The 23504-nt window shown below is 39.4% G+C and overlaps 3 protein-coding genes across 7 annotated transcripts; 1 reads left to right on the forward strand and 2 right to left on the reverse strand.

Annotated features, from left to right (window-relative positions):
- The first annotated feature begins 557 nt into the window (after positions 1-557).
- Positions 558-9503, forward strand: LOC310963346 (xin actin-binding repeat-containing protein 1). Of its 5 annotated transcripts, XM_083936099.1 has the most exons (6): positions 563-708; positions 1611-1756; positions 2162-2209; positions 2577-2964; positions 7611-7741; positions 9367-9503. In XM_083936099.1, exons 2-5 carry the CDS (start codon positions 1694-1696, stop codon positions 7718-7720), a joined length of 609 nt encoding a protein of 202 aa, XP_083792225.1. In that variant the 5' UTR covers positions 563-708; positions 1611-1693; the 3' UTR covers positions 7721-7741; positions 9367-9503. The 5 variants fall into 5 exon arrangements, with proteins under 5 accessions (XP_083792224.1, XP_083792225.1, XP_083792221.1 ...); XM_083936095.1 differs by lacking the exons at positions 7611-7741; positions 9367-9503 and having other exon boundaries at positions 2577-7603; XM_083936096.1 differs by lacking the exons at positions 7611-7741; positions 9367-9503 and having other exon boundaries at positions 563-677; positions 2577-7603.
- Positions 9504-10774: 1271 nt separating this feature from the next.
- On the reverse strand, positions 10775-15308 carry LOC310963327 (solute carrier family 22 member 13-like; the record flags this gene model as incomplete). The annotated part of the gene is made up of 9 exons (XM_083936071.1): positions 10775-10973; positions 11054-11162; positions 11250-11464; positions 13103-13197; positions 13290-13410; positions 13499-13670; positions 13889-14043; positions 14690-14793; positions 14934-15308. The coding sequence occupies 9 exons, from the start codon at positions 15306-15308 to the stop codon at positions 10775-10777; spliced, it is 1545 nt and encodes a 514-aa protein (XP_083792197.1).
- Positions 15309-16580: 1272 nt separating this feature from the next.
- LOC310963328 (solute carrier family 22 member 13-like) lies at positions 16581-23423 on the reverse strand (the record flags this gene model as incomplete). The annotated part of the gene is made up of 9 exons (XM_083936072.1): positions 16581-16779; positions 16860-16968; positions 17056-17270; positions 19795-19889; positions 19982-20102; positions 20192-20363; positions 20579-20733; positions 21154-21257; positions 23049-23423. 9 exons carry the CDS (start codon positions 23421-23423, stop codon positions 16581-16583), a joined length of 1545 nt encoding a protein of 514 aa, XP_083792198.1.
- Between the last annotated feature and the right edge of the window lie 81 nt (positions 23424-23504).

Here is a 23504-nt window from a genome sequence, read left to right on the forward strand (position 1 = left end):
TCAAGGTGTAATTCTAGCTCTACATCTGAGTAGTTATTATCAATCGGACTTCAATTAAAACTTTTTATGGTTTGGGGGAGGAAAATTGATTGGCAGTCAGAGATTTAACAGTTAAAAAAAAACACAACAAAAACAAATAATAAAAAAATAGATGTTCAGATACCATGGTTCAAACTAGGGAATTAATGACCTATAAAATAAAGTATTACGCAAACATTTTTCTTCGATCCACCACAATGGCAAATATCAGCCCAATTCAGTGGTACAACCTTATTCGGCTGAAAAAAACTCAAATAAAATGGCGGCTCCCCTCACAAACATTCCCTAGAAAGCCGTCTCCGAGTCCTATGACTCAGGTCAAAGCTGTGGACGGAATGAATGAAAGGGAAGAGGTGACACAGAGATGAATATCAGCCCAGTGACTGTGCAAGAAGCCGTGATTGGCTAAACCTGGTGTGGGCACAGCAGACCACTGTAGAGCAGGACAGAAATAGCCAGCAAGCTACAAGCCCTGAATAAGTGCATGTGGGTGAAAGGGTCAGCTGTCACTGGGGCAGGAATGAGGCAGGGAGAGGGGGTGACTGGGAGAGGCAGAGGAACCAGTGACCAGACACAAACCAACAGGAAATCAGACCTGACACATCCACAAAGATTGAAAGACATAAGAAGACAAGCAGGTGAGAAGGAACAGGAAGATCTTCATTTTCTGTGAGTACAGATTTGTATTTTGATAAAATGGGGCAACTGCAAAATAATCTGTGTCTGCTGAGTGTAAACAATCTTATCAACATGCGTGAAAACTTGCATAGTCCTTTAAAACCCTATAAAGCTTAATAAATACAATATATTGGAGCAACCTATAATACCTTATATTGAGAGGTTTTACAGCTATGTAAATATTGGAATATTAGGGTGTTGAGACTTTAATATAACTAGCGGTTGACCTAAACTTTGCAGGCAAAATTCACCAAAACCTCATCCTACAGCGTTCTCGCTTTGCACTTACATCACAGTTCTGCAATGTGTTCCTGATTGACAGCAGCTAGTGGACTATTGATTTACTATCCATACTTCTACAGAAAAAATTAAAGACATCTTCGTGTTTATTCTTTCTATTCTAGACAATCTGTGGCAGCAGTGACTTGGCTGTCCTTTTAACTCTCAGTATTTGTGTCAGTGGAGTCAAGTATCCTTCTCCACTACAAGTGGTACATTTAAAACTCAACCCACATGGCAGCTGCTAAATATCAGCTTAGAAAGTGTTTTTAGTAGTGACCCCTAAATTGCTAACTATTAACATATAGTTTGGCGACATGGATGCAAACATAAAAGTCACCTGTATATTATTAAAACCAGTCACTTGTTAAGAATGTCTCGGTCACATGATGTTGTGACAGTCTCCGGAAATAGCGCTTTATTTTGACACCAGCTGCCTTTCGACAGCTAATTTTAACCAGTAAACAAAGTGGGACAACATTCTGACTACTTTTGTCTCTATTCCATGGCACATTTATATTACAGCAAGTGCTTGACACCATTGTCAACATGGATCTCAGGTCTGATTCGGCTCAGATAACACATTAAAACTGATGTGTCTGGTGTCTCTGCAGATGAAAAGAGGAGGTCAATTGCAGATTTCAGAGACAGCTCCTTCATCCAAACCAAAGAGAAACTGTGTGTCTCAGTCAGAGCTATGTCCGCCCTCTACCTGTCAAAGGTGGTTCCTCAGGATTCAACGCACAGCCTTTTAAAAGCGGTAAACATCTGCCTGCTCATTATGTGTTCTCTTCTATTCAGTCCTGAATTTGTGTTCCCTTATTTTATGAGCATACTCTCATAGAGTTTAAGTTAAAGGGTATAGAGTATGATAAAAAAAAAAAGTTTAATCTAGCAGTAACATCTTAAAATTGAAATTAAACAAAAAATATTTTTGTTTTATTTGTTGTGACCTTTAAATGTCACTTCAGAGAGAGGATTGATGACAATATCCAGCCAAATAATGCATTAACACTGTGGCAACATGTTTCACAGTAGATGTGTAGCTACATTATCTTTTATTGTTTCATATAACACATCATAGAGTGTAACACTAAAATATATCATTTAACAATTACCTATCTGTCAGGTTAACCTGACCTTAAGTGATAACCTATTGTTTCAGGCACAAGGCCAGTCACCTGAATCTGAGAAGAGGGTCAAACTAATCAAGGTAAGGTAGAATTTCATGAGACATCTTGCATGATGTTGTGCATTGGATTTGCACTGTCGCAATAACATCTTCCACACGGTCATATATCATATAGCTCAAGAACTTTTCTGAGATTTACTAGAAACAGATATTGGATGCCATCCTCTCTACATTTTATTTCATTTTATTTAACGACGTGGTTGCATTTGCTGGTTTCTTTGGAGCTCAGCTAACTCACTGAAACCTGGCATGTGGAGAACAAATCAACTGACATGATTCGGAAGATAACATATCGCTCTCATTGCATGTCCGCACACTCTGGAGCATGATTTTCACTAATTTCTGTCACAATGGACAAAATGATAAGAACGTACTTTGTTCTTCTAAGATGGCCGAAGACTCCCAACAAACGAAAGATGACCTCCCTCCATCCTCTTCAGACAGACATCCGCCAGGGCCAGAAGACATCTCTGGGGCACATTTCCCACAGTCCATGCCATTCCAACTTTCCAAAGAAAATCTACACCTAAAGCGACATAAATGTGAGCTGAGAAGGCTCCTGAAGCACACTAACCCAGAGCTGAAGATGTCAGATAATGTTGTGGATGAGGAGCTTGCTGACATTTTGAGCTCAGAGACTGATGTGACAGCTGGTGAAACTGGATACGAGGGAGAGGTCCTTTCAAGACGCTTGATATTTGAGAACTGTGCCCTGAGTCACAAAGTATCTCCTTACACTCCCAAAATGCAAAAGGCAGAGGGAACAGTGGAAAGAGGTGATGTCAGTAAAACATCAGTTGTGTTTGAGAGGCATGAAGAGAAACCTTGTAATGAAAGTTATAAAGGGATCGTTGAGGATGACAAAACATTTGGGTTGAGTCCAGATCCTGACAGGGAGCTTGAGGAGGAGATGAAAAGAATAGATGTTCAGGCTACAAGAAAGATATTCGAAAGTCAATCTGTAAACACATCCAGTCCAAATCCAGATAATAAGTTCCACGCGAAAGTTTCCATTTCTGGGGATGAGACAGTCAAAAAACGAAAACAGGAGCTTGAAATGAATGCCAAAGAAAATTTACATAGTAAAAACAAAAGTACCAAAAGACTTGATTTGACAGATCCGCAAAATAAACAAGGTCCATGTGTTCATATCATTGATCAAAGCACTGAGTTTTCTGGTAGGGAAGAGGTTCCTGTTGGGGAAACTGTCTTTGAGGGTGAGCCTATGAGCCTTCCTGATCCAGAACAATTTGGGGCAATAGTTAAAACGAGTTCATCCCTTTTCCAAAACAACCCATTTATCTCAACAAACATAGAAAGAGAGCATTCCTTTGTGCATACATCAAAATCCAAAAGCCCGGTGGAAGACACTGGGGCTGCCCAGGACTACCTGATTGCTAATGTCAAAAACAGAGCCCACTTGTTTGAATCAATGCCTTTTGACAAAATTAGGCATCAGAACAAGGACGATGTTGAGATGATGGTGGAGAACATCAAGGGCACACTGAACTCCCTTTATCATGTTAATGCAATACATTCAGATGGCTCAATCATTGAGGTGAATGAGACAATGATTTCTAAAAAGGCCAAATTCACACTATCAGAGAGTGGGCCTGAGATCAAATATGATGAGGTGGCTGAAGGTGGCGCACAAAATTTCATAGTCCAGTTGCTACCACGGGCAAACTTAAAGCCTCAGATCACTTACCTAAAGGAGGATAGTAAACAAAGTATGGAGGCCACAGTTGTGAAAGTACCTGTGCACCAGCATCAGTTCACTACCAACCAAGACACAGAGTTTAAAACTGCCATTATGGTGCAGCTTGTTGAGGATATTCTAAATCAAGATAACTCTCTCCGGAAAGGAGTGATTGTCCAGGAGGATATGGACGGACGGGTTGAAGTCATTGTTTACTCCCTCTACAATTATTTTGATGAAGAAGACGTGAAAAGTTACTGTCCTTCACAAGGTGCAGAATATGATGAACCAGAGCCAGAGAGAGGTGATGTGAGTAAAAGAGACGCTCAAGAAATAAGAAAAGGTGTTATTGAATCAACCATAAGCAGCCTTCTAGAAACTCCTAAAGACCAAGCCTGCCAAGGCTCAATTAGGCCTGAATTCACAGTAAAAGGAAATGTAAAACTGTTCAAGAGTTGTATTGAAAAGGGAGATTTGGAGAATTTGAAAACTCTTCAGGCAGAGCCAACAGTGCAAGAAGATCTCCCTCCTAACCAAAATATGGCTGGACAAGGACTCGAGCTTCATCATGAACAGAGAGTTGATCAAACACAAGAGAGTACTACAGAATGGGTCCCAGTGGACGTAAAGAGGTTGAAAAATATGTTCTCGGGTGATCAAAGACCAATCCAACCAAAGAAAAATGCATGGGAAAACCTTTCCCCATCTGCTACCATGCAGTATGGTGGCAAACCACAAGTATGTAACTCTACAGTTGCACCACAAGGATCATACTTACATCTTGAGACACAGGACGATGGCAGGGTCCACCAAGCTGAATTAGCCATGGTGGTAAATGGCAATGATGAGATCTCTAACCTCCAAACTGCAATACATAGCCTCCAACAGGCCACAGTAGAGGCCAAATCTTTGCATCAGTCATTACAAGAAAAACAGAATTGTCTTGTTCAAGAGCCTGTCTCAGTTAAAGAAAGTGATTTCAAACACTCAAGAACAGAAGCAGAATTACCCCAAGAACATGATGATCAAAAGGAGGACCCATGCACTGAGCCATGTTGGGATATGCTCTCATCAACGTCTAAAATCACCTCAGAACATAACTCAGACCACCAATACAAGAATACTGAGACCTGCCGCAAAGACACTAATTCTGAAGTGCAAACTACATGCAGCAAAATGGATCAAAAAGCCACAGAGGTGGTCCAGAAAAAACAAACTGCTATGGTGTCCGCACATAGTCCAGAAACAACTGCTGTACAGCAAGAAGATGAAGAAGTTGTCTTTCAGGGTAAACTTAAAGCAGCGTTGGATTCCCTGGGAAGATCCAACATCAATGTCAGTAGAGGAGATTTCAGAGCAGCTATGATATACAGAAATACCTCCAAACCTCACAAAGAAAGGCCACATCATGTGGATGCAGAGTCTGCTCAAAAGCCTAAGGAGGAGCTTTCCCCTGTGTCTGCAACTAAACCAACTCAAGAACCACTGAGACAAGAGGTCCCAAAAGAACAAGAGACTGTAGCAAATGCAGAGCACCCGAAACAAAGTGAAACTCTAACTAAAACAGCTGTAAATGCTTTCTCAGAGAAAACCAGGTCTGTTGGTCCAAAACCAGCCATCCCACCTAAACCTGAGCATTTGAAAGTGAATCAAAAAGACATTCTATCATCCAACACCAAGAATCTTGAGGCAACCCAAACTAATACTGTGAGATCCGAAGAAACAGTTCCTCAACCAATGCTAATGACATCAATCTCATGTAAGGATGAACATAAGCAAGGCCTGTTCAAAACTGGTGCAGACTCAGAGTCTGAATCAGTGGATCATCAAAGAAACAAGCTTTTTGATCAAGCCATACAGATGTCTCAGGAAACTGAAGTAAGGCATCAAGCTCAAGGTTCAGTTGTCATCTTTGAAGGTGATAACAAAGATAAGAATATCATAAAGCAACAACAGGATACAAATGCCCCAGCAGAAGAGAAGTGTCTCCAGGATTTACCATTTAAGGAAAATATGAATCAAACAGATGAAAGCCATGTAGATTTTAATGAAGCATTTAAGAAATTTGAAGGTAAAAAGGCATTTCCAGTGAAGACTGCTCCTGTAAAGCCAAAAAGAGTAAAAATTGCCAATTCTGACAACAAAACCCCCCAACACATGCCTGGAGATAATTCCTCAACTTTAGCTCATGTGGTTGAGGAACCACAACAAACACTTACTGGTCCATCATGCAATAACCCAAACACCTGTGAACAAACTGTCGACAGCAAAGACGAGCACAAGAAAGAAATGAAACAAGGAAGTAAAGTTGAGATGAGGGGAAAAAAGAGGTCAACCGAGACAGAGAATGAACGCAGACAGCGTCTTTCAGTTCACATGGACGAGATCATGAGAGGGAACATAATGGCAGCCATGGAAATTTTTGACAACTTGCGAAAGCAGGAGGAACTGCAGAGCATTCTCAGTCGAGTTGAAGAAATTGAACAGGACACAAGCGAGGTTGATGTAGGGTCTCTGAAGGAAGTCTTTGAAAAAGTCCCTGACTGGGTTGTCAGCTCAGGCAAAAAGAAACAAAAAAAGGCAAAAGTAGGAAATAAAGAAGAGTGTTTGCCATTAACATCAGACAAAACCGAAAGCAAGTCCTCAATGGCACATGTTTTTGGAGATCTTGAGCAAGCCAGTGAGGACATCATGAATCTAAAAGAAATGACTTTAGCCAGACTTATGAACATAGAGGAAGCCATAAAAAAAGCCCTTTATTCTGTGTCTACCTTGAAATCTGACTCGGACATTGCTGGTTTATCATGCCTGTTCAAAGAGTCATTAGGGACAGAGCAAGCATCCCAATCGTCTGGTAGTATTAGCAAAATCAGCATTGGGTCAAGCAGAACAAAATCATTGCAGACACAGGAAAGCCCTACAGCACAGGGAAACTCAGCACTACCAGTTAGCCAGAGCGGAAGACTTGAAGTAGCCCCTGCAAGAGAACAAGCAAGTCGTTCATCTTCACCTGCCTTCATCTCCATCCAGTCGGCTGCTAGAAAGACGGATAGGCCTAAAACCGAGATGCTTTCACCAGAGACCACAATCTGCCCGACATGTCAGCAAAGCCCAAAGACAGAGGAGAAATTCCGGACAAGTAAAACTCTGATATGCAACAGTCCTGCTCAAAACAGAAAAAGGGACCCTAAACGAGAGCTCAGCGTACTTGAGGTGCAGACTGACCACAAGGGGAACAGTATTATGGGGACTAAAACAGTCACAGAAGCTTCCACTGGCACCGCTGCTCAGCCAGATTCTAAAAAATCCAGAGGCAAGAGAGCGATCCGTCGGGCTACGCATCAGGTCACCAAGCGCCCAGAAGTTCAGCTGCCGATTAATCCGAAACCTTGAATCGTTCACGGTCAAGTGCAATTGGTTACCAATTCCCAAAGCCTTTTCATGTATTTTATGACAAAGTTATGTACATAATTTTATTTGTGAAGATATGATTTATGTTGGTTATTTTTTCTTGTTTGTTAATTTATAACATGTGATTATTGGTTTAAGATTTTCTCATTGATGTTTGAGGATTTGTTTGTAGCTTGTATTCCTTAAAATGTTTTTTTTGATTTGTATTTTAAATGAAATATACGCAATTGGTTTTCATCCATGCTTTTGTTATTTGTGCTTATTATATATATTTTCTGTTTTAACCAAGCTCAGTCTAATGTCTTTCATCAGTTCCAAACAGCTTGTCAAGAGATGTGTTCAGCCTGCTCGAAGCCGGTTTATCCGATGGAAAAAATTACTGCAGACAAATACATTTTTCACAGAACTTGCTTTTGTTGTAAACAATGCAAGAAAAAATTAAGGTGAGATACTGATATATTTTACCCCCAAAAAATCACCTGCAAAATTGATTAATGATTTCCAATGTTGATTTCTTGTCTGTGCTAAAAATAGATAATCACTTTTGTCACTTTGATATTGATTAACTTTGCATTTGCTTACTATAGCTGTAAGCTGACCCACTTTTCTATGAAGCAACTGTGAGAAACTTATTAAACCAATTTAAAGCAAGAGCAGATATTTTAAATTTAACTCTGAGACTGAGTGTCCACATAACTGCTTTTCCAGCATCTTTTTTTCAATTATTCCCAACGAGATGAGATTGTCTACTAAAATACGCTCCTTATCAGGAAACTATAACAATAAAGACAGAAAAGCTCTTTTGTGGGAGCAGATGTTGTGCTTTTATCACCATATACGTACACTGTAGGCTTGTTGCCAGCTGTGTAGTCAGAACCTTTTTTTTTTTGGTCTATAAAGTGTTAGAAAATCCCAAAGCCCAAGATGACTTCCTCAAATGTTTCTTCGTCCACAACTCAAATAAATTCCGTTTACTGTCATAGAGGAGGAAATAATCCAGTAAACATTCACATTTAAGAAGCTGTAATCAGAGAATTGTTACTTTTTTTTTCTTTTACAAAAAATACTCAAACTTTGACTTTGATTGATCAACTAATTGTTGCAGCTCTAAGTAATTTGGGCAAATGTAATTTATACATTTGAATTCATGTCATGTCATACAAACTGAGCAAGAACCAATGTCATTTCTGAATACCATCTTTGTTTGGCTTGAGGAAAACAGTTTCAATTTGGGAAACAGGTTAAAATAAATTAGATTAAATTAAATTAAAATCCAGAAAATTAGCATCAGGTGAACCAGCTGCTGTATGTGTAGTACAAACAGAGGCAATATTGACACTATTTCAGATAAAGGATGGATCTTTCCTGTTTTAGCTTCTGAGAAAGCTCTTGGGAGCAGCACATAAATGTTTTCATGTCATCGTTAACATATTTAACTTTGCTATCTTCTAACAGTTGTGTCAACTTAATTATGAATGCATTTTCTCCAGGATATTGAAACATAGCCTAGCACAGATAATAGCCAACTTCTGCTGATGAGACGACACAAGACACTTTTGAAATTTGGTAAACTTTACCAGAGGCTCTGTAAACAGATGGGAGAAGCTTGTTAGCTTAGCAACATTAAGGCTACAAACAACCCATAATGCAACACTCTTTTAAAGTAACATGCTCATTTTGTTAGCTCTCCTGGTACTTTATAGAGAAGTCTGATAAAATATAATGCAAGCCCAATTCATCCATTGTAGTGAGGAACCTCATGTTATGTAACGACACAACTAGAAGACAAATAAGTTCAATAAACATTTAGAACACAGAAGACATTTTAACCTATCAAACACACCCAGCAGTAGTAACATTGCCAATTGTGGCATTGCATTGCAGTTGTAATTGCCAGAACCAAGTCATCATTAATGTTATTAGTTCCACCTGTGCTTTTACTGTGTGTTTTAGTGGTATTCATTTTAGACACTAATAAACTCTACTGTAACTACAAAAATAGCCTTACAACAAATGCTGTCCTTAAATTGAGCTGTAACTGACACGACAAATTGTGCTTCATTTTTAGCATGTACAATTACGCACCTTTATATGGAGAATTCTACTGCATATTTCACTACCAACAACTGTTCAGAAGAAAAGGGAATTACGACGAGGGCTTTGGACATACTCAACACAAGAACCGATGGCTTCTGAAAAACACGGCTGACGCGCTGTCCAGTGAGTCAGAGGCATAAATACTCAGTGACAATGTGAGTACTAGCACACTTATGTCTATTATGCATTAGTGTGGCATCCCTCCATTAAAAATGTGTTCTGTTTCTGTCCTCAGCTGTTTTGATGGTGACTGTGACCAAATGGAAAATCTTCTTGAAGATGCGTTTAAGGCACCATGCGATGGCCAACTGCTGTCTACATCTTAAAGTGTGTTTATGTACAGATTGGGAATGGATGTGTGTTGATCCACAACCTAATTGCTACAATCATACGGTATTTTTTTGTGTTTTACAACTAGTGAAACAAATTACAGTAAGCATTTTATATAATCCTTAAAATTGAACACTTGTCTTTTAAAACACGTAATATGTTGCTAATATTCTGAGTACCAGTGTAGTAGTTGTGAAGAAAAATCTCACCATTGACAGATTTTGTTTTAAGCAAAAATGAATATAGTTCAGTGATGGTCAAATGCAAAATCCATCCAAATGCACTCCATTAGGATAGTTATGTGTGTACATGTAAAGAGGATCATTCACTTGGTTCCTCCTCTGTACCTGATCACAGATTTCTCCTTTTTGCACTGAAAACATCAAATTTATTTTGTCTGTAATTTTTATAACATTTGATAATAATAAATAAAAATGATTATAATAAATAATATACATTAACTGTCAGAAAAATCCAATTGAATGTGAAGTCTCTTATAAATAGTAATCGAAATACATTTTGGGATAAGAATGTGACTTCATTTGACTTTAAATTGCCCATATACTGTATGAGTGTGAGTCAATTCATTATAACATTCTAGGCATTAAATACACAACAGTAAAAGTACATTTCAACAAATTGTGACAATAAAATAACTAAATATTTAAGTCTATAAGTTGTTTTTTATGGGTGGTGGTGGTGGTGCTGGTGGTGGGGGACAGACAGGTTCTGCTCTTTATTCATTTCTTCATCATGGACTTAGATCCCCTTAGGTCCCCCCTATGGATTATGAAATAAAACACAGAAGGATTAGTGTAAATAATGACAGTACCTAAATAATAAGATCAGTGTATCCTTTCATTAAACACGTTGCTATAGCAGCTGATCCACAACTTTTGATTGATGCTATTGAGTGTCTCATTTTGTAAAAAAGAATCATGATGCACAAGTATTTATCAGTTTGTTCCATTAGACTATTAAGATCATATTTATTTTATTGACTCATCCACCTGTTTTTCCCATACTGTGTGTTGAATGGGTCCATGAGTTCACTTGTTTTCAGTGTGGTCTTGAAGTTCAACATTAAGGGTTTCAGGCAGTAGCAAACAGAAACCTCCAGCAGCAATGGGGATGATGCCGTATATCAGCATGGGGATGGTGTAATGGTAGACTTCCAGGAGCCTGATCAGTGGAGCGAGGATGCCCGCCACACGAGCACACATGGAGTTTAAGCCTAAACCATTTTGCCTGCAAGAATGCACAGTTTCACCTGTATCAAATAGCAAAGCATTTGTATATGTCATCATTCGTCATGGGTAAAAAATTACCTTAAGACGGTAGGGTATAGTTCTGCAGTGTAAACATAGGCCGTGGTGAAAGAAGCAGTGGCAAAATACATCCCGAGTATGGCAATGACTGTGACCACCACAGGAATATCTGATGAATAAGTAATTTATCAGATAAGCAATAGCATGTTGAAACCTCTAGAATGTTCAAATTAAAAGCACATTCAACATACAGTACCCTTTGGGACAGCGAGAACAACAAGGCAAGCAGCTCCCCCAAAAAACAGGGAGCCTGCTTGACATACTCTCCTTCCAAAGTGTTGAATTAGAGCCAAACTGCTGAGCAGTGCAGGAATTTCGACTGCACCAAACACAAACTGTGTGAGGTAGATATTCAGGCCAAAGCTGCCAACATCCAGGCCCAGTCCATAATACAGAAGACTTGTTGCAAACCTAGTGGCAGAGAAAATTGTAGTTTCAGTTAAACTCAAAGGTACTGAGTACTGGCACTTTTGATTTTTGTCCACAAGTGCCCTCACTGCACCCCTAAACACCTGTGAAGCTGTGTAACGTGTAAAGAAAGAAAAACAGAGGATCAGGGAAGAAACTTCAGCAATTGACAAGGGTTCCTTTTTTAATCCTGCTGCTGTAACTTTGCCGTTTATGGGCACATTGCACCTGTCTGCATGGATGAGGGCAGGCAAGCGGCCAATGTACCAACACACCAGTGTAAATAGTTTAATACTATTCTCTTGCCTTCTCTTGGCTCCCTCTTTGTTATTCCATATGAATATACAATTATCACAAGGGGAAATGTTTTTAACGTGACACACTGTACTTCCAAGTGACATTTAAGCCGATTTTGTTATGCTTACTTAGTTGTGCTGCTAAAGGCCTAGTGTGCCGGGGGATAGTACTGTTCCTGATACTCTGAGCTTCACTGCTCTCTGTCTGTATCATTCATGTCTCATTAATGCATGTTACTAATTCAACTTCTTCCCCAGAGTTGTTAGTGTTTGGTCGTCTCGCAGGTCTCCGCTGATCGTGGTGGTGCCTGCTGCCAAGGTCCTGCATGACGCTTCCTGCTGCTATTATCACTATTACTCATATATACTATCATATAAAATTTGTAGCCATAAAAACATTATCAGTAATATATCTCTTATATATTGTATCACAGCTGCTATTACCACTACTTATCATCGATCACATTTACCACCCAAATTATTATCTTTGTCATATTTTATCACCTTAGCAGTGCGCGTTTCTACAATTCTAAAACATTAACTATCATAACAAATAAGTCATAATCACATTACTATAGATATTATTATAGTTACTGTAACTTTTGTGGTGCTTGTATCTCTGGGACTGCATGTTTGTCTTTTGGTCTTTGTGTCTGTCTGTCTTTGTGTCTGTCCATCTGTCTGTCTTTTCTCTCTTCTCTGTCCTTTTCTTCCTCCCCAACTAGTCAAGACAGATGGTCGTTCTCCATAGAGCTGGGTCTGTTTGATGTTCCTGCCACTGTTTGCACGAGATTGCTTTTGCTGCTCATGGAAGAATTGTTGGGTCTCTGTAAATCATAAATAGGTCATAGAGGGTGGTCTTTACCTACTCTATATGTAAAGTGTCTTGAAACAATATTTGCTATGATTTGGCACTATAAATAAAATGGAATTCAATTCAATTGAATTTGCTGAGACTGCATCATTGTAGCTAAATAAATGCAGTCCTGCCTTTACATTATGGACTTGCCTTAGGTATTCCTTTTCATTATCCAATTTCATCTGTTGGCCAACTGATATCATCGTCTTGGTTTTATTGTAGCGTATATGCAATTATATTTATGTACAGTTTGATTTGTATCAATAGCTACATTAAAAAAATGTATCAACCAGATATACATTTATGTACAACTGTGAAAAAGTATGTCATGTAATGAAATGCATACAAAAATACATTTGAAGTGGAATATGTTACCAAGATGTGCATATAAATATAAATATATATGACAATCTTGTCAGACAACAGCTGAATTAGGGTAATGGCGAGTTTACATTCTATATTTATGTAACAATTCTGGATACACACCAGTTAAATCCCATTACGAGAGTACGTTTTCTCAAATATGATATCCGGAAGATGTCCAACATGCTCTCTTTTCTGCAGGGAACCTCCAGTTTTAGCTAAAAGAAAGAATAGAAACTTTTAGATGATGATTTGATTGAGACATTTAATTTATCATTGTTGAAGCTAAAGTGTGTTTGATGTTGCTCACCTTGTCAAGTAGATCTTCTGGGACCGTTCTCCCGTTCACCCTGGCTGCCCGCCGGAGCTCCTTTTGTGCCCCCTCCTTCCTGCCCTGGGTCATCAGCCAGCGAGCCGACTCTGGGAGAAACCTGATTGAAATACAGTTTGAGAATCACCAAGTATGATTTAGATGATGACATTTTTAAACCCAGACATTATGGCCCAAAAACTGCTGACCAGTAGAGTATTCCCACAACTAGGAGAAGAGGGCTGAAGAGCACCAGCTGTAGGATCCTCCAGCTGGGGATCAAAAAGGCAATGCCAGGCAACACCATCAGTCCAATGATATCGAAAAGCAGGATCACCATTGTATGAACAGCAGATTTGGAGCCATCAGTCCACTCCACCCCTAAAAAATGGGTAATACAAATATTATAATGCAGTAGCCATCTATTTTTATCACAATATATTAACCAGCCTGCTCCTATAGACCAGAGTTGAACTGAACCAACCAGAGCTGTTTGGGTAGATCAGGAAGGGAAGCCCAACACCAGCCTTTCCTATTAATAGAAGTCCTACTTCTGGTACTTATAGTACTCTTTATTCACAGGCAAAATATAAACCTACCCATCACAGTTGTGTTCATCATAATAACACCTCCGGAAGTCCCACAGAAAAATTTTAACACCATGTAAACATAGATGTTTGGTGAGAAAGCAGATCCCACGCCGAACGCTAGTAGCATAGAAAGGGAGAGTAGAATTGCAAAGCGTCTTCCAAACCTACAAACAGAGGAGAGATAGTTTTTATTTTGTTTACAGGACACTTTGAATCTACAGATCCTTTTAATTATTCACTATGTGCTTGTCATGTGAAAGGGTAAAGACTCCCAGTTAGGAGTGTTCATTGTATCCACAGAAGTCTCCCCCTCTCCAAAACAAGCATGCCCTGTGTTTTAAACTAGTAAAACCACTGAAAAAAAAACAGCTTCACAATAAAAATAAGTGTTTCCCCAACACTGTTTGGCTCATTGGCTGCAAGCCAAACTGCAACTCATGTTTGCTCAGCTCGTTAGTCTGATGATAATTTGAATTTTATGTACTTTATGTACATGATTCTTACAGTTTTTTGGTAACAGCTTGATGGTCGAATGCAATTATTTTATGTTTTTAAGTCACCGAATGAACGGACCGTGCCCTTGAACATGATACACATTTCTCTTGGTTTGAACATTTTTGGAAACATTGGGCATAATTTAAGTACAAAACTCAACAAAATATATAATAAAGTCGATTTCAGACAGCGCCGAAAGAATCCATATTATATCTTTAACATGAATAATAATTTGGCAAAATCTCCTTAAGTCTTACAGAGAAAGAAAATGATCATGTACATTGGACAGGAAGTGGAAGTGTTCTTAGACTTTACCTGTCAGAAACTGCCCCAAACACCAACGATCCAACCAGAAAACCTGCCATGTAGATGGACTGTGATGCTTCAATCAAACCATTTTTATCACAAACCAGATCAAACTGAAAAGAGAAAATGTTTTTGAAAGAAGGAGAAAGAAAATAAATGAATGAAAAGAGCAGGGCTATAGCAATGAATTGCACTCTCAAACTTGGGGACTGTGTAAGCAATAATTTGCACCCTGGGGTGTTTTTTTGCTTACCTCTGTTACAATGCTGGAGACACCTTTGGGTGCCTCATAGTCCCATCCATCTATGCATCCAGTGGTAGTGTTTATCCCATACAGTTCAATGGTTTCCAAATCCAAATCCACAGGTGTGAACATTTTACAGCTTTCAAAACTTCCATCCTGGTTCACTGGGAGGGTGAGATTACGATGTCTCTCATCTGTCAGGTTTGGCCCACGCTCCAAGATCCAGTCGGTGTTACAGTGATGAGGAAAGGTCATTCCTGTAAACACCTGACCAATCACATCAAAAGCAGAGAACAGGCTGGGTATGCATAATGCAACCAATAACCGTTTCTGAAACAAACCAAACTCCCCGATCTCCTTCAGGATCTGCCTGAAGTCGCTCATATCCGGCCACTTAACCAATAAGTTTTTTCTTAAATGAGTTCTTGAGAAAAGTCCTAAGTCAAGTCTACATCGGATTCCTGACGTGGCTCAAAGCCTCTGAACACTTGCACAGGTGGTTTCAGTTATTCTGAAAGACTGATTAGACGTCTGCGTGGGGATAAAAGTGGGTGGAGCTTTGATTTGAATTTATGAGGTCATAAATGTCCATCTACCACTAAGAACTTTAAAGGTGTACTTTGTCCCGCCTTAACAGGTGCAACAAAGCTAACAGGAGACTCAGGATGGTGTCAATCTACCACAGTATACAAACAGATTGACTAAAGACGTGTGCATGTTCAGAGGCTTTGGATCACTGAATTGTTCACACCTGTTTTCTAATAATGATGAATCACATTTCCTCTTAACTAAGTGTGTGCTAGATTATCCTAATTAGCAAAGGTAAACGCCCCACTAATCCCCATAAATGGGCATGAGACTGCAGGGCCGTGTACAAGGGTAAAACCCTGATATTCAAACGTCCTGCTAAAAACAGATAGAAGGACCCTAGAAAAGGGGGTAAACAACAAATCTCTTACAACCTTAAATGAGAGCTCAGTGTGCTTGAGGTGCAGACCGACCACAAGGGGAATATTACTATGGGAACTAATACAGTCGCAGAAACTTCCACTGCCACCACTGCACAGCCAAACCAATAACCAGCAATTCTAATGAAATGTGAAGTGAATAGTAATTAAAATACATTTTGGGATAAGAATGTGACTTTATTTAACTTTAAATTGCCCATATATGAGTGTGAATCAATTCATTATAACATTCTAAGCATGAAATACACAACAGTAAAAGTAAATTTCAACAAATTGAGACAATAAAATAAAATAACTAAATATTTCAGTCTATAAGTTGTTTTTTATGGGTGGTGGTAGTGGTGGTGGTGGTGGGGGACAGACAGGTTCTGCTCTTTATTCATTTCTTCATCATGGACTTAGATCCCCTTAGGTCCCCCCTATGGATTATGAAATAAAACACAGAAGGATTAGTGTAAATAATGACAGTACCTAAATAATAAGATCAGTGTATCCTTTCATTAAACACGTTGCTATAGCAGCTGATCTACAACTTTTTATTGATGCTATTGAGTGTCTCATTTTGTAAAAAAGAGTCATAATGCACAAGTATTTATCAGTTTGTTCCATTAGACTTTTAAGATCATATTTATTATATTGACTCATCCACCTGTTTTTCCCATACTGTGTGTTGAATGGGTCCATGAGTTCACCTGTTTTCAGTGTGGTCTTGAAGTTCAACATTAAGGGTTTCAGGCAGTAGCAAACAGAAACCTCCAGCAGCAATGGGGATGATGCCGTATATCAGCATGGGGATGGTGTAATGGTAGACTTCCAGGAGCCTGATCAGTGGAGCGAGGATGCCCGCCACACGAGCACACATGGAGTTTAAGCCTAAACCATTTTGCCTGCAAGAATGCACAGTTTCACCTGTATCAAATAGCAAAGCATTTGTATATGTCATCATTCGTTATGGGTAAAAAATTACCTTAAGATGGTAGGGTATAGTTCTGCAGTGTAAACATAGGCCGTGGTGAAAGAAGCAGTGGCAAAATATTTCCCCAGTATGGCAATGACCGTGACCACCACAGGAATATCTGATGAATAAGTAATTTATCAGATAAGCAATAGCATGTTGAAACCTCTAGAATGTTCAAATTAAAAGCATATGCAACATACAGTACCTTTTGGGACAGCGAGAACAACAAGGCAAGCAGCTCCCCCAAAAAACAGGGAGCCTGCTTGACATACTCTCCTTCCAAAGTGTTGAATTAGAGCCAAACTGCTGAGCTGTGCAGGAATTTCGACTGCACCAAACACAAACTGTGTGAGGTAGATATTCAGGCCAAAGCTGCCAACATTCAGGCTCAGTCCATAATACAGAAGACTTGTTGCAAACCTAGTGGCAGAGTTGAGAAAATTGTAGTTTCAGTTAAACTCAAAGGTACTGAGTACTGGCACTTTTGATTTTTGTCCACAAGTGCCCTCACTGCACCCCTAAACACCTGTGAAGCTGTGTAACGTGTAAAGAAAGAAAAACAGAGGATCAGGGAAAAACTTCAGCAATTGACAAGGGTTCCTTTTTTAATCCTGCTGCTGTAACTTTGCCGTTTATGGGCACATTGCAGGGACCAACGTACCAACATACCAATGTAAATAAGTTTAATATTATTCCCTTGCCTTCTCTTTGGTCCCTCTTTGCTTTGTCATGATACGAATACACCATTATTACAAGGTGAAATTTTAATTTATCAGAAGATAGAAGAAAAGTACGTCTTCAGCTAGAATGTGACACACTGTACTTCCAGGTGACATTTGCTGAGACAACATCATTGTGTCTAAATAAATGCAGTCTTCCCTAAACATTATGGACTTGCCTTAGGTATTCCTTTTCATTATCCAACTGAATCTGTTGGCCAACTGATATCATATTTTGTCTTGGTTTTATTGTAGCATATATGCAATTTTATTTATGTACAATTTGATTTGTATCAATAGCTACATGAAAAAAAAAAGTATCAATCAGATTAGTGTATGCACAACTGTGATAATGTATGTCATACGTAATGAAATGCATACAAAAATACATTTGAAGTGGGATATATTGCAAAGATCTGCATATAAATATAAATATACATTGGAGATCAAAATAAGAGAACAAAGTATTAATACTTGATTTATTCGGAAATACTGTTATTTTTTACTGTTCATCATTTGATAGAATATCTGCTGTGGCTATACCTCTTCTGTCCTTGTATGTTTTTTTAAACAACCGAGGCACTTCAACAAAAAAACTTTGAAAATAGAGAACACTTTGAGATTCCTCCCAGTTATTGGTGTTAATGAAGCACCTGGTGACGATTTACTAAATTGTTGGACACCCTATTTATCTGGCAGCTCTCCTGGTTACTTTGCAAGATGGCAAGCCGCTTTAACCCTGAGAAACCCTGAGACAGCAGGTTGTCGAGATGAAGGACAAAGGGTTGACCCTCTCAGCCATTGCAAGAGAGGTTGGGCGTTCCAAGTCTGTCATTTCAAGAATATTGAAACTGATTGAAACAGGCCGGTCGTACACGTAAAACAAGTGCACGAGAAGAACGGAGGAGAGGATCATGCAAAGACTCAATCAGGAATTGTTTTGACACTGCAGCTGGAGTTGCTCGCCAGTTCAGTGCTGAACAGGGCAAGAATCTGTCTCTGCAATCAGTGTCTCGTCGTTTAAAACAATTTGAACTCAAAGCCCACTCTGCAGTGACCAAACCTCTCATTAGCAGAACGGTGAGCTGTTGAAATATTGCGCTATATGTCGTCATCAATGAAAGGGGACAGTATTTGTGATGACACCCCTGCCAGTCTGATCAGAAATCCCTAATGACTTATCAAAAACTGAACTGAACTGGTCCAGAGTGACTTCAGTGATGAGAGTAAGTTCAATGACTTTGTGTCTGATGGGAACATTATGTTCGACGTAGGACTGGGGAAAAAATGAACCCAAAGTGTGTAAAGAAGTCAGTTAAATTTTGAGGAAGAAGTGTCGTGGTTCAGGGTATGTTTTCTGCAGCAGCAGTTGGGCCTATTGTACAGCTGCATAGCAGTGTGAATACAAATGTTTATGTGAACCTCCTTTGGCAACATGCAATACCTTCACTGCAAATGTCTTCCAATCGGCCCACAATGTTTTTTAATGCAAGACAATGTTCTCTGTCACACTACAAAACAGGTTAAGCAGTTCCTTGAAGGTAAAAAATTGAAACAATGAAATGGCCAGCCCAGAGACCAGATCTAAAGCCCAGAGTGAATCTCTCGAAAATCCTTGGCAACAAAGTAAGTAAACCCACTACAGTTACTGAACTGTGGAAGAGACTGCAAGAAGAATGGACCAAGATCAAACCAGAGCAGTGTGAGAAACTGTGGGCGCAGATGTGCTTAAGTCATTCAAAGCAACAGCCTTTACACTTCCTGTTCATTTTTTGAATCCTATAGCTCTAAGAAACATTGTTGAAATCTTCTCTTCTAACACAATGGTCACAGTTCTCTAATTTAGCTTACATTTTTCTTCACAAAATAAAGGTTTTTGTTGAAGTGCCTTGGTTATTTAAAAAAAACATGCCAGGACAGCAGTGGTATAACCTCAGCTGATATTCTATCAAATTATTCATTCATTCATTCATCTTCAACCACTTGTCCCTGTCGGGGTCGCGGGGGGCTGGAGCCTCTATCAAATTATGAATGATGAAAAATAACAATATTTCAGAATAAATAAAGAATTCATACTTTGTTCTCTTTTTGATCATGTCAAGCAACAGCTGAATGAGGGTACTGGTGGGTTTTGTTGCTCTTGGCACATTTTTACAATTACTACAGAAACTATGAAATATGATAGATACAAATTTTATATTTATGTAACAATTCTTGATACACACCAGTTAAATCCCATTACGAGAGTACGTTTTCTCAAATATGATATCCGGAAGATGTCCAACATGCTCTCTTTTCTGCAGGGAACCTCCAGTTCTAGCTAAAAGAAAGAATAGAAACTTTTAGATGATGCTGTGATTGAGACATTTAATTTATCATTGTTGAAGCTAAAGTGTGTTTGATGTTGCTCACCTTGTCAAGTAGATCTTCTGGGACCGTTCTCCCGTTCACCCTGGCTGCCCGCCGGAGCTCCTTTTGTGCCTCCTCCTTCCTGCCCTGGGTCATCAGCCAGCGAGCCGACTCTGGGAGAAACCTGGTTGAAATACAGTTTCAGGATCACCAAGTATGATTTAGATGATGACATTTTTAAACCCAGACATTATGGCCCAAAAAGCCGCTGACCAGTAGAGTATTCCCACAACTAGGAGAAGAGGGCTGAAGAGCACCAGCTGTAGGATCCTCCAGCTGGGGATCAAAAAGGCAATGCCAGGCAACACCATCAGTCCAATGGGAATAAAAAGCAGGATCACCATTGTACAAACAGCAGACTTGGAGCGATTAGTCCACTCCACCCCTAAAAAAATGAGTAATCCAAATATTATAATGGAGTAGCCATCTATTTTTATCACAATATATTCACATGCTCCTATAGACTAGCACTGAACTGAACCAACCAGAGGTGTTTGGGTAGATCAGGGATGAAAGCCCAACAACAGCCTTTCCTATTAAAATAACCCCTACATCTGGCACTTATATTACTCTCTAGTCACAGACGAACAGTATACCTACCCATCACAGTTGTGTTCATCATAATAACACCTCCGGAAGTCCCACAGAAAAATTTTAACACCATGTAAACATAGATGTTTGGTGAGAAAGCAGATCCCACGCCGAACGCTAGTAGCATAGAAAGGGAGAGTAGAATTGCAAAGCGTCTTCCAAACCTACAAACAGAGGAGAAAGAGTTGTTGTTTTTTTTACAGGACACTTTTAATCTACAGATTATTGAAATAATTTCACCATGTACAGTATTTGTCATGGAAAGCGGTACATTTTGGGTAAATTTCCCTTTGACTGTGTGTCCGCAGCAATTACTGTTTGATGATATAATTGTCTGCATCATTATCGATCCCTCTGCATGTTTTGCCTTGCCCCCAGGTTATATCTTTCTTCCTATGATTTGAAAATATTTTCATTTAGACTGTGAGGATATTGTTCTTTCAGTTAGCGATACCCCACAGGACGAAAAAAATCCATATTATATCTTTAATCTTTAATAATAATTTACCCAAATATCCTTAAGTCTTACAGAGAACGAAAATGATCATGTACATTGGACAGGAAGTGGAAGTGTTAGACTTTACCTGTCAGAAACTGCCCCAAACACCAACGATCCAACCAGAAAACCTGCCATGTAGATGGACTGTGATGCTTCAATCAAACCATTTTTATCACAAACCAGATCAAACTGAAAAGAGAAAATTATTGTGAAAAGAGGAGAAAGAAAATATAGAAATAACTAGACGAAGCAGCAGGTATCAACAGGTTCCGAGCCCCCCATGCAACTCGGACCTGGCGACCTGCAGAGGCGATGCAATTTGGACCCGCAGGTCCAAGGGCACGATGCAAGTCACAGCTTGAATGCAGCACAGATTGTGGTTTGAAAAAGAAAGTGTAACTATTTGAATTAGTAGATATTGCTCACACATGGGAAGCATGGAGCATGGGAAAATACTTTTCCAAGTTGTGTGTTAATCAGAGAAACTACTTTAAAGTAACGTACCACTTCCTGTTTTGACTACAGTGTATAAAGTCTTTCCTTTAACACTTTCATATTGTTTGTATTATGAAAAGTCTTTTGATAACGTTTTATCGTAGGGTAAGAAAAATCATGTGTGCAAAATTTCACACTGATGGGACATGTTTTTTTTTTGTCAATTTTGTGTGGCTCGCTAAGTGGCAACTAATGTCTGATTGACCTCAAATTTTCAAAAAGGCTGAAGTTTCCAGGGCAAACTACCAATCCCAGTTTAATGTTAATCAGACTTGTTATCACTGAGATATACAACACTTCGACACATACCGGAAGTTCTTCCTTTCTAATTCACACATGTTTTGGATTTACACAATTCTTTTGATAACTTTTCATCAAGATGATCAAAGGATAGTTCCTGCAAAGTTCCATGGTGATCGGACTCTCGGCATCAGAGGAGTTTGATGAATAGGTTTTGTGCAAGAATACTCCCCTTTCAGCAAAACATGTGGATGTAAGAAATCTAAATTTGTGATATATTGTGGAAGTTAGAGGCTAAAAAGCCTGTTCCTTGATTATAGCGCCACCTTGTGGTGGATGTGTCATTTTTGGTGTGTTTTGTGGGGGCACCAGTCGATACCTCCCCTGAAAGTTTTGTTTCCATTACTTGTACGGTTAATGCTCAAGTATGAGTGATATTTAAAACAACATCACCTACTGGCTGATATTTTTCTCAAAGCCTCAAACAAGAATCAGAAACTATTGTTCTAAGTTTTTTCTTAATCCGACTTATAATTGCTAAGATATGATTAATTCTGCATAACAGCGCCACCGAGTGGTTGGTTGGCCTCAGTAAGACATAGGAAACAAGATTACCAAGTTTTGTGTTGATCCGACACAATTTGGAGGAGATACGCACCACCTCCTGTTTTGAAGGAAGTTGTTTTTAACGTCCGCATTTATAAGAGTGTAAAAATTATAATGATTATCATGATTGGACACTCGGCCTAGGAGGAGTTCAAAAAAGTAGGTTTTGCATACAGTATATCGCGATCCTGCAGAAAAAAAGTCTAGGCGGAAATGGGTGTGGCCTTTATCCCGAGCTTCATGTAGGTTCAGGGAACGCGTCAATGTAGTCAAGAATTTTGAATATGCGAGGTACGATGTGGGAGTTAGAGGCAAAACGCGTTCAACTTGATAATAGCGCCCCCTTGGTGGACATTTGTCATTTTTGGTGTCTGCCGTATGTGCAGGGGTCTGAACCTAAGTTCAAAGTTTCACCTCCATAACTTGTATGGTTGTAGGTTGCAGTATGAGTTTTACTGATGGAAAAAATAAATAAATGAATGAATAAAAATCTTTGCGATTACAATAGGGTTCTAAGCACCGCTTAAGGCTTGGACCCCTAATAAAGAGCAGGGCTATAGCAATTAATTACACTGTCAAACCTTGAACTGGGGGACTGTGTGAGCAATGATTTGCACCCTGAGGTGTTTTCTTGCTTACCTCTGTTACAATGCTGGAGACACCTTTGGGTGCCTCATAGTCCCATCCATCTATGCATCCAGTGGTAGTGTTTATCCCATACAGTTCAATGGTTTCCAAATCCAAATCCACAGGTGTGAACATTTTACAGCTTTCAAAACTTCCATCCTGGTTCACTGGGAGGGTGAGATTACGATGTCTCTCATCCGTCAGGTTTGGTCCACGCTCCAAGATCCAGTCAGTGTTACAGTGATGAGGAAAGGTCATTCCTGTAAACAACTGACCAATCACATCAAAAGCATAGAACAGGCTGGGTATGCATAATGCAACCAATAACAGTTTCTGAAACAAGCCAAACTCCCCGATCTCCTTCAGGATCTGCCTGAAGTCGCTCATATTGGGTCTCGTTTACCAATATGTTAACCTAAGTCAAGTCTACGTCGGATTCCTGGCGTGTTCTTAAGGCCTCTGAACACT

The sequence above is a fragment of the Echiichthys vipera genome (assembly GCF_963691815.1).
Source record: "Echiichthys vipera genome assembly, chromosome: 21".
NCBI lineage: Eukaryota > Metazoa > Chordata > Actinopteri > Perciformes > Trachinidae > Echiichthys > Echiichthys vipera.

What these genes read in the sequence shown, in the direction of transcription:
- LOC310963346 (XM_083936095.1), top strand. Translation starts at nt 1,694, where the DNA reads ATGTCCGCCCTCTACCTGTCAAAGGTGGTTCCTCAGGATTCAACGCAC. An exon ending in CGCACAGCCTTTTAAAAGCG is followed by an intron (nt 1,757 to 2,161) that starts GTAAACATCTGC and finishes CTATTGTTTCAG; the next exon opens with GCACAAGGCCAGTCACCTGA. An exon ending in AGAGGGTCAAACTAATCAAG is followed by an intron (nt 2,210 to 2,576) that starts GTAAGGTAGAAT and finishes TGTTCTTCTAAG; the next exon opens with ATGGCCGAAGACTCCCAACA.